The sequence below is a fragment of the Cervus elaphus genome, chromosome 31 (genome assembly GCF_910594005.1).
Source record: "Cervus elaphus chromosome 31, mCerEla1.1, whole genome shotgun sequence".
In the NCBI taxonomy this organism is placed as follows: Eukaryota; Metazoa; Chordata; class Mammalia; order Artiodactyla; family Cervidae; genus Cervus; species Cervus elaphus.
This window is the reverse complement of record NC_057845.1, coordinates 41,158,462-41,176,765: the sequence shown is the minus strand read 5'-3', so window position 1 is coordinate 41,176,765 and position 18,304 is coordinate 41,158,462. Positions and strand designations below refer to the sequence as shown.

General features: G+C 35.0%; 1 protein-coding gene across 1 annotated transcript in view; it reads right to left on the bottom strand.

The window, feature by feature from the left end:
* The window catches only part of ARL6 (ADP ribosylation factor like GTPase 6), a 33,323-nt gene that overhangs the window by 9,586 nt on the left and 5,433 nt on the right, over positions 1 to 18,304 (bottom strand). The window contains exons 3-6 of the mRNA XM_043892986.1: positions 12,161 to 12,222; positions 11,695 to 11,763; positions 8,136 to 8,230; positions 1,845 to 1,974 (exon numbers count right to left, since the gene is read on the bottom strand). Coding sequence (XP_043748921.1) covers positions 1,845 to 1,974; positions 8,136 to 8,230; positions 11,695 to 11,763; positions 12,161 to 12,222 — 356 coding nt within the window. The remainder of the gene's footprint in view (positions 1 to 1,844; positions 1,975 to 8,135; positions 8,231 to 11,694; positions 11,764 to 12,160; positions 12,223 to 18,304) is intronic.

The following is an 18,304-nucleotide window of genomic DNA, read 5'->3' as shown; positions in this document are numbered from 1 at the left end:
AATAAAAATTTCCAAACTATACTTCTCTATAATCTCTCCTTTACTACCCAAATTTATTTGTACCTAAGGCAAGAGAGATGCAATAGTTTATCTCTGCACCACTCAGCATTACTTTTTTCTCCAAAATTAAAGGAGAAATTTATTTTTAGTTCAAATAAAAACCTTAACAAGTGAAACACTAACTGGAACTTAGTGAGATGTCCAGTTTGAATTAAGAAGTCAAAACTGTAGACAAACTTACAAGAAAAACTTAGCATTCTTCTACAAGTTGTACAGAAAGTAGAGAAACTGGCAATATGCTCTAAGTCCATATCCTTATAGCATCTGATATTATTTTTTTCTCTTACTAAAAAAGTTAAGGTGTCACAATTAAATAAATAAACCTAACAGAATTCAATAGCTAATTGTTAAGGAGAAAGACATTTTCCATTTGCAAAATTAATTTCTACTTCAAAATTAAGAGAAAAACTACATCTTTTACTAATTAGAACTGACCCGTATTTTGAATGTTGTACTTTCCATTAATGTAGTCAGCACACTTAGGGCAAAAATTAAATTCTTCTACTTTAGATATTATCATTTTAAGTATGATTTACAAAAATAGAAAGGTTCTATCTTAAGATAGTTCTCTACACCAAATCCCTTTCTTTACCAACAAAATACCACAGAACCTTAAATTCCAACTCAAGAATAATTTAGTAAACACTGATTTTTCCTCTGATTTCCAAAGTAAGGAGGGTTGTACTCATGATATGTGGCCTTCGGTACTGAAAAATTTCAAGGGATTTCTCAAGTGCTATAGTATTACTCTTTCAGCACCATGGTTAGCTCTTAAAGTTTTCCTATGAGTTCTACCACTTCCTTCTTTCCTAGATTTTTTTGCCTCTGTGTTCAGCCTTTCTCTATAGAGGAGAAGGATATCTTCCACGGAGAGGTGGGGGTGGGGGTGAACAGAGGGAAGCTTAATGTAACATAAGGTAGCAGTAGGCATTAAAATACTAATATATAACTTCTGGTTATCCTTATCAGAATATTTTGGCAGAAAAACACACTGGAATTAAATATATTAGTAAGAAACTGCTTTCCCAATAAAAATGTATAATAATATCAAACTCTAATTATTTAAGAGTTCAATTTTACAGTATGTCTGAATAAGACACATTTTTATATTTCTGTTTATTCATATCGACAAGTATTTATTGTGTATCTCCTAAGTACCTATGAGTAGGTACCTACTAGACAGGCACTGTTACTACTCTGGGGGTGTCAGAGTGAAAAAAATCAATGAAATCCCAGGTCTCATAGTACTAATGGACTAGTATAGGAAGACAGACTATACAAGAGAAAACAAAAAAAGAAGAGGTCATATAGCAATAGACGAATAAAGCAAAGTAGGGAAAAAAAACCACAAGAGATGGGGGTAAGGTTTCAGAGAATTATCGAGAGGTCTCTTTCTTAAAGAAAGTGCAATAGTAAGCAGGAAAACTATTTTAAAGAATGATTCAGATAAAGGGAATAACAAGTGCAAATGCTTTGAGATGGAACTGTGGTTGGTTGATTCAGTGTGAAGAAAGAAATTAGTGTGGTTGAAGCTGGGTAAGTAAGCAGATTGGTTAAGTTAATTCTTTTAAAGAGTTGTTTTTGTTTTTCTATCCCTAAAAAGATTTGAAAGGTTTTAACAATAATATATTACTGAATACCTGCAACACTACAGTTTTATAAAACATAATCTTTACCTTTCATCCTACCATGTTAAGTCACTTATATAGTGAGCTTGTAAAAAAAACCCTGAAGTTGGAGATTTTTTCAGAATGATAAAATGAAATGTAAATAAAAGACTTTACCAAATATGCCATGGTTTATCTTTGATGTTCTCTAAACACAGCAACTGAGATACTTTTACAGATGTCACTGCATTTCTAAGATCCATTTTGTTTGCAAAGAATAAGATTGGTATTCGACGGTGCTTAATATCTAAAAGAGAAAATAAGACTATCATCACACTTCTAGCTTTTTGAGTTATCTTCTCCAAAATCCTTAAAACTGAAATCCACTAAAATTGTCTTCTGATCACTTCTTCCCATATCACACATACATAAACATTTAAAGGCATATACTGTCAAGCATGTATTTAAGTGATAACAAAATTTAAAATACACTTCTTCCTAAGGTTATCTGCACAGTCCACAGAATTCTATAGGTCAGAATACTGGAGAGGGTAGCCTTTCCCTTCTCCAGGGGATGTTCCCAACCCAGGGCTTGAACCCAGGTCTCCCTCATTGCAGGTGGAGTATTTACCAGCTGAGTTACAAAGGAAGTAAGATTATCTGCCCTCTTGTTGGAACTGTAAACCAAAGATGGATGAGGTGGGAGTGGAGGGCTCATTAAACAGTTACTGAACAGCACCTAGCAAAAAGTCAAACATTTTGTTTCATTTTTACTGTCAACACAAAGGAAGAAAACTTCAAACAGAAATATTATAGGAGGAGGATAAGAATGTAAATGAACTAGTCAAAAGACATAGGGTGGCTGAATGGATTTTTTGAAAAAGACCAATACATAAGTTGCCTATAAGAGACTCACTTCAAATCCAAAGAAACAAACTGAAAGTGAGAGGATGGAAAAAGATATTTCATGCAAATGGAAACAAAAAAAATGGTGGGGCAGCAATGCATATATCAGACCCAAGAGACTTCAAAACAAAATTATAAAAAGAGGCAAAGGAGGACATTAAAGGACATTGCTCATGGGATCAATTCAAGCAGATAAAGACAGTTGTAAATATGTATGTACCCAACATAGGAGAGGTTAAACATATAAGGCAAATATTAATAGATATAGAAATTGACAGCAACACAATAATAGTAAGGGGTCTTTAATGTCCCCCTTCCATCAATGGACAGATCATTCACATAGAAAGTCAATAAGGAAACAGCAGCCTTAAAAGACGCATTAGATCAACTTAATAGATATATACTAAAAATGAAAATTAAAATTGCCAGGAAACATCACCTTACATCTCTCTGTTAGAATGGCTGAGGTCCAAAAGAACACAAATAATAAATATTGGTGCAGATGCACAGAAAAGTGAACTCTTGTACACTGTTAGTTGGAATGGAAACTGGTGCAGCTACTATGGAAAACAGAATTGAGGTTTCTGGAGAAGGCAATGGCACCCCACTCCAGTACTCTTGCCTCGAAAATTCCATGGACGAAGGAGCCTGGTAGGCTGCAGTCCATGGGGTCGCTAAGAGTCGGACACGACTGAGTGACTTCACTTTCACTTCTCACTTTCATGCATTGGAGAAGGAAAGGGCAACCCACTCCAGGGTTCTTGCCTGGAGAATCCCACGGACGGGGGAGCCTGGTGGACTGCCATCTATGGGGTCGCACAGAGTCAGACACGACTGAAGTGACTTAGCAGCAGCAGCAGAAAACTAAAAATATAACTACCACGTGAGTCAGCAATTCTACTCTTAGGTATTTATAAAATAAAAAAATAACAATTTGAAATGATACAAGCACCCTAATGTCCACAGCAGCATTATTTAAATTGCTAAGATATAAAAGCAACCTAAATACAAATAAATAAATAGAAGCAACCTAAATGTACTTAGCAGATGAATGGATAAAGATGTGGTACATACATACAATGGTATACTACTCAGCCATAAAAAAGAATTAAATATTACCATTTGCAACAACATAGATGGACTTGGAGGGTGGTATGCTGGATGAAATAGGACAAATATTGTATGACATCACTTATATGTAAAATTTAAAAAAATACAACAAGCTTCTGAATGTTAACAAAAAAAGAAACAGACTTCAGACACAGGGAGCAAACTAGTGGTTGCCCCTGGGGAGAGGGGAGGGTGGGAGAGAGGTTAGGGGTCGGGGACTAAGAGGAACAAACTACTACCTATAAAACAAACATGCTACAAGAACACATTGTGTGACACAGGGAATACAGGCCATATTTTGTATTTAGTATAAATGCAACACAGCTTAAAAAACTGTGGATCATCATGTTCTACGTGTGAAACTTATATGATACTGTACATCAGCTCTTGCACAATAAAAGGATATGGGAGATGTGAATAACACTATCAACTGATATTTACAGAACTCTTCACCCAAGTACAGCAAGCTCCACATTCTATGGAATTGCAGATGGAACATTCACCATGCTCAACCATATGTGTTAGGCCATATATTTCTAAGAATGAAAATCTTTGAAATAGGTTATTTGATCAAATAGAATTAAATTAGAAATCAAAAACAAAAAGACACCTAGAAAATTCCAAATATTTGGGAAATTAAATAATAATACACTACTAAATAACCCAAGCATCTAAGAAGAATTTGCAAGGTAAGTTAGAAAATACTTTGAGCCAAATAATAAAGAAATATATCAGAATTTGTGAGATAGTTAAATCCTCAGAAAATATGTATTGCTTTAAATGCTTTTATTAAAAAAGGTAGATATAAAATGTTTTATAAGAATATATAAAATCAATAATTTCTACTTCGATCTGAAAAAGATATAGAGAAAATAAAATTCAATTTAAGTACAGGACGTTCAAAATAAAAACAAAAATTTGTAATAAAAAAAGAGCAGACATTAATGAAATCTGAAAAAGACACATCCACAGAGGAAACTGCCAAAGTTAAAAGTTTTTCTTGGAAAATTAGTAAAACCACAAACTCTTTAAAAGATGGAGCAATAAAAAAGGGAGGAAACATAAATTATCAATATTAGAAATGAAAGAAGATATGTATATCATACAGGTCTTAAAGACATTAAAAGGATAATGAGAGGATGATACAATTTTATGCCAATAAATTTCACAACTTATATAAATTAACAAATTAACAGATTTGGTTATATATTACTAGAAGTGACCCAAGAAGAAATACAGAACTTTAATAGCCCTACTTCATTTAAAGAAATTGAATTTATAATTCATGCCCCCGACATACACACAAAATCCTAAACCAGATGGCTTCATTTTATTTAATGCTTAAGAAATAATACCAATTCTACACAAATCCGAAACATAAAAAGAGGAGTAACTGCTCTTCAAGTTATTTTACGAGGTCTCTACAGCCCTAATACAAAATCAGAAGAGGCCATTACAAGATAGAAAATGACAAAATGAAATCCATTATGCTAAGTGAAATAAGTCAGAAAAAGACAAATACCATATGATCTCACATGTGAAATCTAAAGAAGACAAAAAATGTCTAAAGAAAACAAACTGATGGATGCAGAGAAGAAACTGGTTGTTGCCAGAGGTGGCTGGGGTGGAGAGAGCTTGAAATGGATGAAAGGGGTCAAACAGTACAAACCTCCAGTCATGAGATAATCTATGAGATGTAATGTACACCATGGAGACTACAGTTGGTAATACTGTATTGGGTATTTGAAAGCTGCTAAGAGTATATCGTAAAAGTTCTCATCACATGAAAAACGTTTTCTAACTGTGCGTCCTGATGGGTGCTAACCAGACCTGCGGTGATCATTTCACAGTACAGGTGACCTTCGCACAACGTGGGGGCTGGAGCTCTAACCTCTGCACATCCGAAAATCTGTGAATGACTTCATGGCTGGCCCTCTGTGGCTTCACACTTGTGGATTCAGTCAACTTTGGATCATATAGTACTACTGTGGCATTATTTGAGAAAAATTGACATGTAAGTAGACCTGTGCAGTTCAAATCCTAGTTGTTCAAAGATTAACTGAATATACAAATATCAAATCACTATGCTGAATACCTGAAACTGATATAAAATTATATGTCAATTATATTTCAAAAAATGTTCACACCAACTTTATTCATAATTGCCCTAAACTAGGAACAGTTCAGGTATCAATTACTAAACACTGGATAAACAAACTGTGTTACAGTCATATAATAAAATATTACAAAGCAAATAAAAGGAGTAAACAAGTGATACAACATGGGTGACTCCCCAAAACATTACACTGAATGTAAAAATCGAGGCACAAAAATGTATGTACTTTTCCCCACCATCTATATGAAATTGTAAAAAAGGCAAAATTTTGGAGATTGAAATCAGATTAGTAGCTCTTCTGGTCCCTTGTAGGGGGTGCTGATTGGAAAGGGGCATGAAAGAACTTAGAGGGTGATGAAAATATTCTGTTTCTTGTCTGGGAGTGTGTAGACAAGAACAGTTACATGAATATACGCATTTGTCAAAATTACAGAACTGTATACTTAAGATTGGAGCATTTCTCTGTATTACATATTATACATCAATTTAAAAAAAGGTTCAATATATATTTCAGTTGAGAAATTCCTTTTTTGGGAATCTAACCTATAAAATAAATGCATCAGTAAGTATATACAGATACATGGACAAAGCTTTAGTTGAGGAAATTAAGGTTCCCATTGTATTTATTTAAAGCAGATATTATAAGACGTATTTCATGTTTTAGTCAATGTCATGACTTTTTTTGGGGAGCAAGGGGAAAGATTAACAAAAAGGGGATGTAGAATCAAAAATGCCTTCTCAACCCAGATAAAAGATAAGTTTTTAAAAGTGAAAAAGTCACAGAAAAAGCACAGGTTGGATAGTTTTCCCTCCACATATTTGAATAAATTTTAGGTTGTCCAATAAAAATACCAAAGATATTGTGGTTAAGCAGAAAGAATTCTTAGAAGGCCACATACTATTTCTGCTTTTATTCTAACAAATCTGCATTTCTTTTAAACCATTTTCTAAAAGTCCTCTTCTAAAAGTACTGGTACAAAGGTCACTTCAATCTTTCTGCATGAGCAAGGCTAGAAATGCAGAATTCCACAACAGTACTGAGAACTCCTGCGGGGTGGGAGGGAAGGAATATCTAGCAACAGGCGAATGACTGAATAAACCACAATACATTCATTGTATGACATGTTATGCATCATTAAAAGAATAATTGTATACATGCAATTTGACTTGGAAGGATTTCCACCATGCAGTGATATTTGAGAATAGGAAGATGCAGAAGAGTATACAGAATATGATCCTGTTCTAGTAAGTAATGATGACAGTCCTCATAGCCCCCAATCCTATATAGTTGGCCCTCTGTATCTGTGGACTCCACACCCACAGATTCAACCAACCATGGATGGAAAACACTCAGGGAAAAAAATTACATAAAGTTCCTGAAAACAAAACTTGAATTTACCATGCGTTGACACTGTATTAGTTGCTCAGTCATGTCTGACTTCTTGTGACCCCATGGACTGCAGACCCCTTCTCCAAGGGATCTTCCCAACCCAGGGATCGAACCCGAGTCTGCTGCGTTGCAGGCAGATTCTTTACCGTCTGAGCCACAGTATTTACATTGTGTTATGTATTATAAGCAATCTAGAGATGGTTTAAAATACATGGGAGGATGTGCATAGGTTCTATGCAAATACTACTATTTTACATAAGGGACATGAGCAACCACAGCTTTTGGTATCCTTAGGGATCCTAGAACAAATCCCCCATAGATACCAAGGGGTAACTGTATACATCTTTGGTACCTGTATATGCTGAATGTGTGTGTATATATGTTGGTGTATCTGTGCATATATATATATATATATGATACAAAATTATAAGCAAAGGTAGGAAAGAAAAAGTACCAAATTGTTAATGCTATTATCTTAAAAGGGAATTGGAGGGCTGGCGGTAATTTAAAAATAGAAAAGATCTGTTTTAAAAGAATTCTCACAATAAATATCTAAGAAATACTGTGATTACACATTCACACCTATGTAAAGATGGCAACCAAAAAAATTTTAATGTGTTGGAACATCAATTTTTATTTTCACTCTTATTCTTTCTCTGTTCATCTGCTTTGCTACTGATACATTATTTACATGATCAGGAAAAAAGGGCACTTTTAATTTCAGAAAATAACAGATCAAAGACCTGGAAAACACTGCAAATGGCTTTGAAATTAAAAAAACCTATATATGGTATTGCTAATTCCACATAATTAATATGCATTAAAATTTAAAAAATTTAAATAAGACTATACAGTGTAAACAACATGTTTTGCTGACATCAAAGAACAAGACATCACATATGACCCCAAAGCACAGACATCACAGACTGAAGACACATACACGTACCTGGGTGATTCAGAAGAGTATTAAGTTCTTCTTTGGCCACAACCATTCTTAAGCTATCACTACTGTCAATGACAAAAATAATGGCTTGTCCTTCTCTGTGTAATACACAGAATGAGAAAAATTAATGATAAACAAACATTTTTCTATATTAATGATTCATTTGCATATCTTAAACCGTTTATTGTGTTTTCATGTCGTATGATGATCTGTTGTTACAGGTGTTGGTGCTGTTCCTTACTAGTTTATATGAGTAATTAATATTGCCATATTTTGGTTAATATATTAACCAAATTAGTCACATTTCATGTAAAGTAATTTTTATTCATTTGGATAATAACATGGTAAATTTAATGACTCATTTCATAATTTTAAAAAATAACAAGGCGGGCTTCCCTGGTGGTTAAGAATCCACCTGCCAATGCAGGGGACATGGGTTTGATTCCCTGATCCAGGAAGATCCCCCATTATGCAGAGTAAATCAGCCCATGCGCTACAAGCACTGAACCCACACTCTAGAGCCTGTGAATCACAACTACTGAGCCAAAGCGCCTCAACTTCTGAAGCCTAGAGCCCATGCTCTGCAATAAGAGAAGCCCCCACAACGAGAAGCCTGCATACTGCAACTAGAAAGTAGCCCCGGATCACTGCAACTAGGGAAAGCCCGTGTGCAGCAACGAACTTAGCATGGTCATAAATTAAATTAAAAAATAAAAGGTAAAAACATAATCCTATTACACAGGCACAATCATTAATACTTGCAGATAAACTGTTTTCAACATTTTCGTTGTACACGTGTGTATGCACGTGCACTCAGTCCTGTCCAACTCTGTGCAACCCCATGGACAGCAGCCTGGCAGGCTCCTCTGTACATGGAATTTTCCAAGCAAGAGTATTCATATATGAATATCTACATCTGTACCGAAATGGAATCTTGCTGTTTTATTCTGCCTTTCTGATGTATATATGTACACTTCCTTGATCTTTTTTATAGTATAGTTTGAACTACTTTTATATGAAGCATTAAAGCATAAAGAAGCTTTCAATAGTTTTTTTTGAAAGATGTCTTTCAAAAACATCTTTCATCATACTGTAAAGTATAATGAGTATGTCATTAAATATTGTATCAAACTTCTATTGTTGGGCTTCATAGAATACTTCCAATTTTCATTACTATGAAAAACTTTGGGATAAACATCCTCCCAAACACATTTAAAACATTTCTTGATACTTTAAGATCTCTTCTTAGGAACAGAATGCCTAGGAATACACACATAATTTAAAGTTTTAGATAAACACTGACAAATTAGAAATGCTATAGCAATTTTATAATACTACCAGCACTGCTCCCACTCCCTGGCCAGCCTGGCTCTTATTCTTTTCAATTTTTTACCATCCTAACAGCATATTATTTTACTTTGCATTTTATTAATTTCTTGTTAAGTTCAATATACTTTCATATATTTATTAGACATTTATATATTTTTTGTGACTCACTTATTCCAGTCATAAATCAAGATTTTTTAAAGTTCAATGTCATTAGTACTCACATGCATATAAAAAATAAAACAACTTTTTAATACCATTGTCTGCTATCATTTAAAAAGATGAATGCATTTTATTACAGTCATACATTACCAGTGGCTATAAAAACTGATACAATTGGAAATATATACCAAGAGCTTTAAAAACATTCAGTCACTTTGAGCCAGTAATTTCATTTCTGAAATTTATACTGAGGAAACATGAAGTATGACAAAGATTTATACAGTAATATGTTAACTGAAGAATTGTTTATAATCTTCCAAAACTGAGAACAACCTTCATGTCCAAAAACAGAAATGATTAAGCAAATTTTGGCATAGGAAGGAATATAAGAAAATATTAGGTTGCCATGAGCGTTACACTCTTTTTATTTTTCCTGACTTATCACAGAACGTTAAATGAAAACTATGCAGCACACGGTGCACACTTCAGAAGGCTCCTTTCTCAGTTTATGTTAAATGTTATTTCAAAACAGAAGAAACATACTCCAAAGATACACTTTCTAAACATTAACACTTTTCCTGATATGCACTCCTTGTATCTTAGGCTTTATTACTTTTTTATATTCAAAGAGTAATATGCAAAAACTATATAATAATTAACATTACAGAATCAAATAAATGACAAAGTAAACTTCCTTTATAATCTCATTAGTACCAAAACAAATGCTATTAATGATGCAGTACATATTACACTAAGAATTTTCTTCTCTCAATATATATTAAGCATACATTTTTATTAAGAATAATTTTCTTTATATAACTGAGATATGACAAAATATCATTATAAATAATTCTCAACACACATTCTTTTATGTACATGTTTGCCCAGCAGTACCAGTCATCTGTACTTTTCTGAAAGCAAAAATTATGGCTGGAGGGTATGAACATTTTTCATTTTAACAGACATTGAAAAATTACCCTAAAAAAGATGTTATATTATCTGTAAGAGTAGCTTGTTTTGCCAACAGTAGACTTAATCTTTTTAACCTTTTTTCAGTCTAATAGATTAAAATGCACTTGTTCTTTCACAATCAGAAATTTACTATTACTGTAGATTTCTGAACAGTAACCATATTCAGCATTCCACCTACAGTGTATCTAAAATATTCCTGAATTCAATAACTTCTTCCAAAAAGACTTTAAAGAAAAAGAATGTTAAAATCAGAAAAAAAAATTCCTTTAAGTACTATTTTTTACATAGTATTACATTTTCTGTAATAAACTTTTTTTAAAGTATTAAATACATTTTTAAAAAAAGTTGTTTACCAATTAATTGGAAGAGGAATTAAAAAAATCCTATACTGAAAACTCAAGTTGCCTTAAAAACAAAAACATCTCACATTTCCCCCAGAGAATTTAATGCAGGATACCACAAACATAGCATATTTGGATCCTAGCAACTTGATAGCTGTTACTCTGAAGTAACTGGTGAGCACCTGATTTGCATAAACAGCAAAACATCTTGTTTAGAACTGCTTGTTGAACAAATGGATCAACTGTTGGTGCTGCTATTTTAACTAAATTTATTCAGTAATTATTTACTGATCTGTGTGCCCAGAATCATACTTCAAGAAATAATCTGAATAAGAAAAAGATCCCATGCCCTTGATTATTTGGTTATAAGATTAGAGAAATATGAATGGTTAAGTACTGTGCCAACACGGGGGCCAGAATAATTGGGCATCTCCACAATAAATGGAATCTCCACAGAGGAGGTGACTTTAGAGCTAGTCTTTAAAGAATGAATATATCAACCTTAAGCTGCAGAGAAGTAGAGTAGAACAGGACATTAAAAACAGAGACAACAAAACAAGCAAGGCCCAAAGTTATAAAGAATCTGAAGCATTTGACAAATAATGTCAAGTATGATTATATATTTTTTAAAAACTTAGGATGTATACTTAAATTACATAAAAATAAACATTGCAACCTAGCCCATGTAATCATTTGGATTTCTAATCACTACTTGTTAAAATATAACCATCTAGTTAACCAACATTTACAAACATACTTACTTATAATAGTGTTCCCAGAGATTTCTGTATCTTTCTTGACCTGACATGTCAAACACTGTAAAAGACAAACTATAAAACAAAACAAACAACAACAAAAAATCACTACATTATAAGCTACTAAAACTTTAAATTATTATCAATCAAAGAAACCACCCTTGAGTATACAATGCTCAAGCTGGGCCAGCTTTCAAGTACAAGTGCCACAGAATAAATTTCTTGAATATAAATATGATTTTACAACAGTAACATATAAAAATATATTTTTCTTTGCTAGTGAAATTATAAGGATTCATCTAACCTCTAAATTCTGAAGAATAATCCAGGGATAATAGTACAAATATTTTAACATCGGTGGGCTTCTGAAACAACAGATTCCTTTTTCTAAGAGTAGCAGGAATAACTAGATAGATCTAATACCATTTTTCACCCACAACTTCTTAATCACAAGTTTAATAAAATGAATTACCTAGACGATTTGAATTTCTCTATGCTGAATCCTATTGTTGGAACTATATCTTGAGACTGAGCCTTTAAGAAAAGAGACAAAGTTTAGAAATTTGCAATTAAAAGATTGCATTTTTCCTCAGGTTAAAAGAAAAGCACCCAGTTTTTCCAATTCTAAAATCTGCCACTAAGAAAATGAAAGGATTAAACAAAATCATAATTTTTGCAAGGAGATCACTGTGCATGAATTCTTTATAGAAGTTTAAGGTTTACTAACTATAAATCTGCATAATGTGTGTCTTAATTCATATTTTGAGGCTTGCTGAAAGTTACCACCAACTTAAAATAGTTTCACAATTCTCTTTTAGCTCACATATAGGACTTCCTAATCTTCTATACTTACTGAGTTTACAAATGAACAGAGTGGCTTCCCAGGGGGCACTACTGGTAAAGAACCCGTCTGCCAATGTAGGAGACATAAGAGAGGTGGGTTCGATCCCTGGGTCGGGAAGATCCCCTGGAGGCAGGCATGGCAACCCACTCCAGTATTCTTGCCTGGAGAAACCCATAAATAGAAAAGCCTGGCAGGATACTGTCCATGGGGTTGCAGAGAGTCAGACACGACTGAAACAACTTAGCAAGCAGGACGTGTGCTACAGAGGATTGTCTTCATGTCTAGATGGTGAATATACATGGTCTCTGCTCTCATGGAATTTATAATCTAGAGAAGGTAAACAGCAATAAACAACTAAGATACCAATCCTGAACAGTGGCCAAGTGCCATGAAAGGTGATTGAGGGTGGGAGGCAATGGGGTGGAGGAGTGTTAGTTTAGCAATAAGCCTGTCTGAGAGAGGTGACATCTCACCCAGTAAATGTTAAGAAGGAAAAAAGCTATGACAAGATCTGGGCAAAGGACAATTCAGTCAAAGGAAACAGTCAGGGCAATGACCGCAAGGAAGGGAGGAACTCACCACTCAGGAAAAGTTGAAGGCCTGTATGTCTAAAATATATTTATAAGGGAAAGACTGCATGTAACCAAGTGAAAGATGGGGCCATGGGGCCATGGTGGAGATTGAGTGGAAAAGAGATTGCAAGAGGGTGAGAGTATAATGGGAGACCTGCTGACAGGATCCACAGGCAAGTAAAAGACCTTACATTGACAAGTTACCTTGTCGATTAAGTTAACTTAATTGGCAATTAACAGGCAATTGAGTTAATACTTCTACCATCAACTTTCTCCTTTTGAATAGAAGTCCATTCACTTTCTGACCCAGATGTCTAGAAGTTATTCTTGACTCCTTCCTTTTTTTTTTAACATCCCCTATACAACAATTCTCTAAGCTTTATTGATTCTGGCTCACTAACTTAGCTTGGGTCCTCATCATTTCTTGCTTCAAATTACTACAGCAGCCTCCTGATTACTTCTAACTGCTAATACACCATATAAACAAGTTACTTCTTTAAGCTTGAGTTTTCTTAAATGTAAAATATATCATTACTACCCTTAACTCTTAATGTTTTCATGAGAATTAAGTAAATTAATAGATGCAAGATACCAGTGTCTGGTCCACAGTAAACACTCAACAAATGGTTGTTATCATTAAGAATTACAAGCTCACTGATTTCAGTTTTGTACCCGTCTTCTTCATACTGCCAAAAGTGTAACCTAAAAAAAAAAAAAATTAAAAAAAAAAATCCCCTTTGAGTTCATCACTTTGCTTTTATGTAAAAAGAGGAGGAGTAGAGGGAAAATTGCTGCCTTACAGCATTATGTTCATTTTGGTAGTTTACTCCTGAAAATTTAAAATTCAAGTGGAAAGACATAAGGTGAAAGGTCCCTGAAGCTTGGTCACCTTAATAGTAATGTGCTAGTGAAAAGATTTCCCAGAGCAGCCCTGGTTTTGGCTTTCTGAAATCTGTTTACTCAGCTTTCCCTTCCATTCTGTGAGCTGCCTAGTAGTCTTCCAAAAATCTCTCTATGTTAGACAGAATTTATTTTCTGTTACTCAGATTCTTACTTCATATCTTAGGGGTCCTTCATTGTACAACAACCTTTGGAATAAAGAGTTTCCTAATTTTTGTTGTCCTAAAATACAATACTGTTTTGATATTATGAATTTTCATGTGCCAATGTGATAAAACCATCAGCTACTATTATTAGGAAAAAATAACAATAATAAAAAAAGGAAGCTGAACATTTAAAGAAATCTCAGAAAATATAGCTCAAATGAGTAGCCTTGAACTATAATTCTAATCACTGAACTGTGATTAGATGATCATAGAAATTGGCCCAACCTGTCCATAACCACCCAGTTTCTTCACAAACTCTTTTTGTTTCCAGAGAAGCTACCCTTTAATTTGCTGTTTTAACAGGGATAAAATTTATCAACTTTCTCTTCTTTTCCTCACTTTTAAAGTTCTAGTGGAAGATAATTAGAAAGAAGAAACTCCACAAATTAATTAGGACAGGACAAGATATGTGAGCTGATACTTTCAGATTCAAGTGTGATTCATTTTCCTCTAAAGAATTCTGAAATAGTCTTCACTGATTAATTTCCCTCTGCTCTATTCAGGAACAAATACATTTGATGATTCTCTAAATTGGACAGGGGATGCTTACAAACCAAGGAAAGAGAACAGGAATTATTACCTAAATGGATTAGGCCATCTGAGACAGCCCAGTAATAGACCAATGTCAGTAAGACTAGAACAAGGTTTCCAAGAGAGACCCTATTTGGTAAGATTTACTAAATTTGTTGAAAATTATATCCTTGGTATGATCAATAATCATTCCCTGCACAAAAATGAAAATTAAAAAATCACCCATCATTCCATTTGTACAAAAATACATTTAACTACTAAGAAATATTCTAGGTATTTGGGAAATCCCATGAAGAGGAGCCTGGCAGTCTACAGTCCATAGGGTTACAAAGAGTCAGACATGCCTTAGTGACTAAACAACATTATTGAACAATGTAAGATCTATGCTCTTACGAATTTAATTTTACGATGAAGAAAAATGTAATAAACAACTTATCAACTGAATATGTGAAGCAATTTCAGATTGTTTTAAATGTTAAGAATATAAAACTGGATGACATGATAGAATGAGAGCATTTATGTTGGGGAATGGGGCAAAAGAATTTTAGAAGAAAGGTGTTAATAGAGCACAACTCTTACTATGACACTAAGACCAGATTCTTGAAAAGTTATCAGGTTAAAATGTACCTCTTTTCTCTCCTTATCAGTTTAGGGAAGATCAGCAACCTTAACATATTAACAAATGAACATTAAGAGAGCTTAATATTAAAGACTAGTTTGGGCTCAGGAAGTATCTAGTTATCTAGAAACTGACTTTATCCCTCCGCAAAAAAGTATGAGACTATTTTACTCTAAAATGAGACTTGTAATTTCTTTCAAGACATTTTCCTAATAGATGATCATAGATTTCTATTCAGTTCAGTTCAGTTCAGTCGCTCAGTAGTGTCCGACTCTTTGCGACCCCATGGACAGCAGCACACCAGGCCTCCCTGTCCATCACCAACTTCCAGAGTCCACCCAAGCTCATGTCCATTGAGTTGGTGATGCCATCCAACCATCTCATCCTCTGTCGTCCCCTTCTCCTCCTGCCTTCCATCATTCCCAGCATCAGGGTCTTTTCCAATGAGTCAGTTCTTTACATCAGGTGGCCAAAGTATTGGAGTTTCAGCTTCAGCATCAGTCCTTCCAATGAACACTCAGGACTGATCTCCTTTAGGATGCGCTGGTTGGATCTCCTTGCAGTCCAAGGGACTCTCAAGAGTCTTCTCCAACACCACAGTTCAAAGCATCAATTCTTTGGCGCTATACTTTCTTTATAGTCCAACCCTCACATCCATTCACGACTACTGGAAAAGCCATAGCCTTGACTAGACGGACCTTTGTTGGCAAAGTAATGTCTCTGCTTTTTGATTCCTATTACTCACCTTATTCATTAAAAATAATATTTCTCAAAGTGGATACAAGCTCACAAGAGACTGTTCTTGGGTTTAAAGGTAGGGAGGAAGCAAGTGTTTTATCTGTGCCTGGGTGACAGGTTTTAGGGCTCTTATTCTGCTCTCAGAAGGTAGAGGTCAATTGTTCTGAGGGCGACAGGATAGTTGCCTAAAGATTAAGCCTCAGGAAGTGGTGTCAGAAATTAGATGATCCGCTTAAAAATATACCTGGAGCAGTCCAGGCTAGTTCCATAATTCACCAGTGGTAGCAGAGAGATGTGTATGCTGGAAAGCAAAAGATTAAAAAGCCTCAGTAATTGGCTGCATGCCCAGATCTTCCTGAGGCCTCTCCCTGACTAGTATAGTGTGTTAGGCAGGGTCAGCAGGTCTTGCACAGGACTACTCTGAAATTGGGATATTGGAACATTTTAAGATGGTAGACTGAGCTCAGGATGTCTCCTTCCCCTGCTGCCCCAAATGACCAATAATGTTTAGAGAAGAAAGCTGCTCCCATCCATATCAAAGAAGATTATTCCTATGGTAATAAGCATGTCTTGGGACAGAAGATCACTATACTGTTGGGGATGATGGAAAGAGACAACGTAATTTCCATTTTGTTCTTTGAATGTCATTTCTGCCAGTCTGAGTACAGCAGGCTCCAGGGAGCTGGCACACTTTGGTACTACTAACTGTGACTCTAGTTTCAATAATTTTGTACTTATTTGACACAACTTTTACAAAAAAATTACTTTTGAAGATATTCCTTGATGTAGAAAAAAATGGAAATATCTCCTATAGAATAGGACCTTACCTAAAGAACTTCCTTATAATCTTGCTCCCTTATGCTACTATGCTTACCTGCCGAAGTGGTGCACATCACCAGCCACTAAGTTTCTTAATATTAGCCCAGGTTGATCTACTGATAGCCGAACCATCCGTGGAACTAATTATGGACCCAACCACAGCTGGGTATGGTTCTCTATATTCAATTTGGACCCCATTCAAGTGGGTAGGTTGCTATATCTTCTTCTTAAAGGCTGTTAAAGAAATTTATTATAATCACCTTGGGTAGGAGACAGACTTTAACCTGTTCCTTTCCTTATTGATGAAATCTTTTTCCCCTGCTTTCATATAGAGAAGACCCCATTAAAATGACACTTCTAGCTACTGTATCTGTCCTCTCTAAATTTATTCCTTTTCATGGGTGGGGAGGACTTCTTTGACGTCTCAGTTTGTGAAATGAAACAACATTCTTGGTTCTGCCTCTCTCTCATTGAGAGCCACATGCTTCTTGAAACCACGCATTCTCATCTGTTCTTAACCATGCAGTAAACCTACACAAGCAGGATCTCTCCCTGAGGAGGAAAGCATGAATTCTGGTACATGAAGCATAACTCAAGAGAGTGTTAGCAAGTCCTCTGGCCAGACCTAAACCTTGCCCTCCAAAATTAATTTTTTCAATAAAACTGCTATTTTTTTTTTTAAATCTGACTTTAGCACATCTATTTCAGCTGATTTTCAACTTGACTGGGGAGCTCCATTTTCAACTTCTTATCCCAGCTGCCTCAAACTAACTGCCATCTGAAAATATACCAGTAGTTAGTTGTTTCACATGGCAAATTCTCCCATGTAGAAGAAGGGAATGGTGACCATAAGAAATGATGGCATTTTTGTAATTTGAGAGTAATCTCAAACTAAACAGAAGTAAAACTGAAGCTGTTGGGGAAAAGGTGGTGGGGGACAGTAGGAGTTCTCATTCTGCCCAACCTGAAGCACTATTTGGAGGCAATGAAGTCCACCTTCAATTACCCTATTTAGGAGCAATGCTTCCTACTATGTAGCCTGTCAGTCATTAAGAGCACCAGCTTCCTAATTTTGAACCATCTGCTAGATTTATATTCAGGCTATACATTTTTTCATCAACATCTTCCATTGATTGACTAATGGTGTTTATCTAGATAAAAGTACTTACAACTGTCAATGTTAACTGTTTACCTCATATTCACTCTCCTATTCTTTCATACTTTGTTGTTGTTTAGTCACTAAGTCATGTCTGACTCTTTGCAACCCTATGAACTGTAGTCTGCCAGGCTCCTCTGTCCATGGGATTTCCCAGGCAAAAATACTGGAGTGGGCTGCCATTTCCTTCTCCATAGGACCTTAACAACCCAGGGATCAAACTCACTTCTC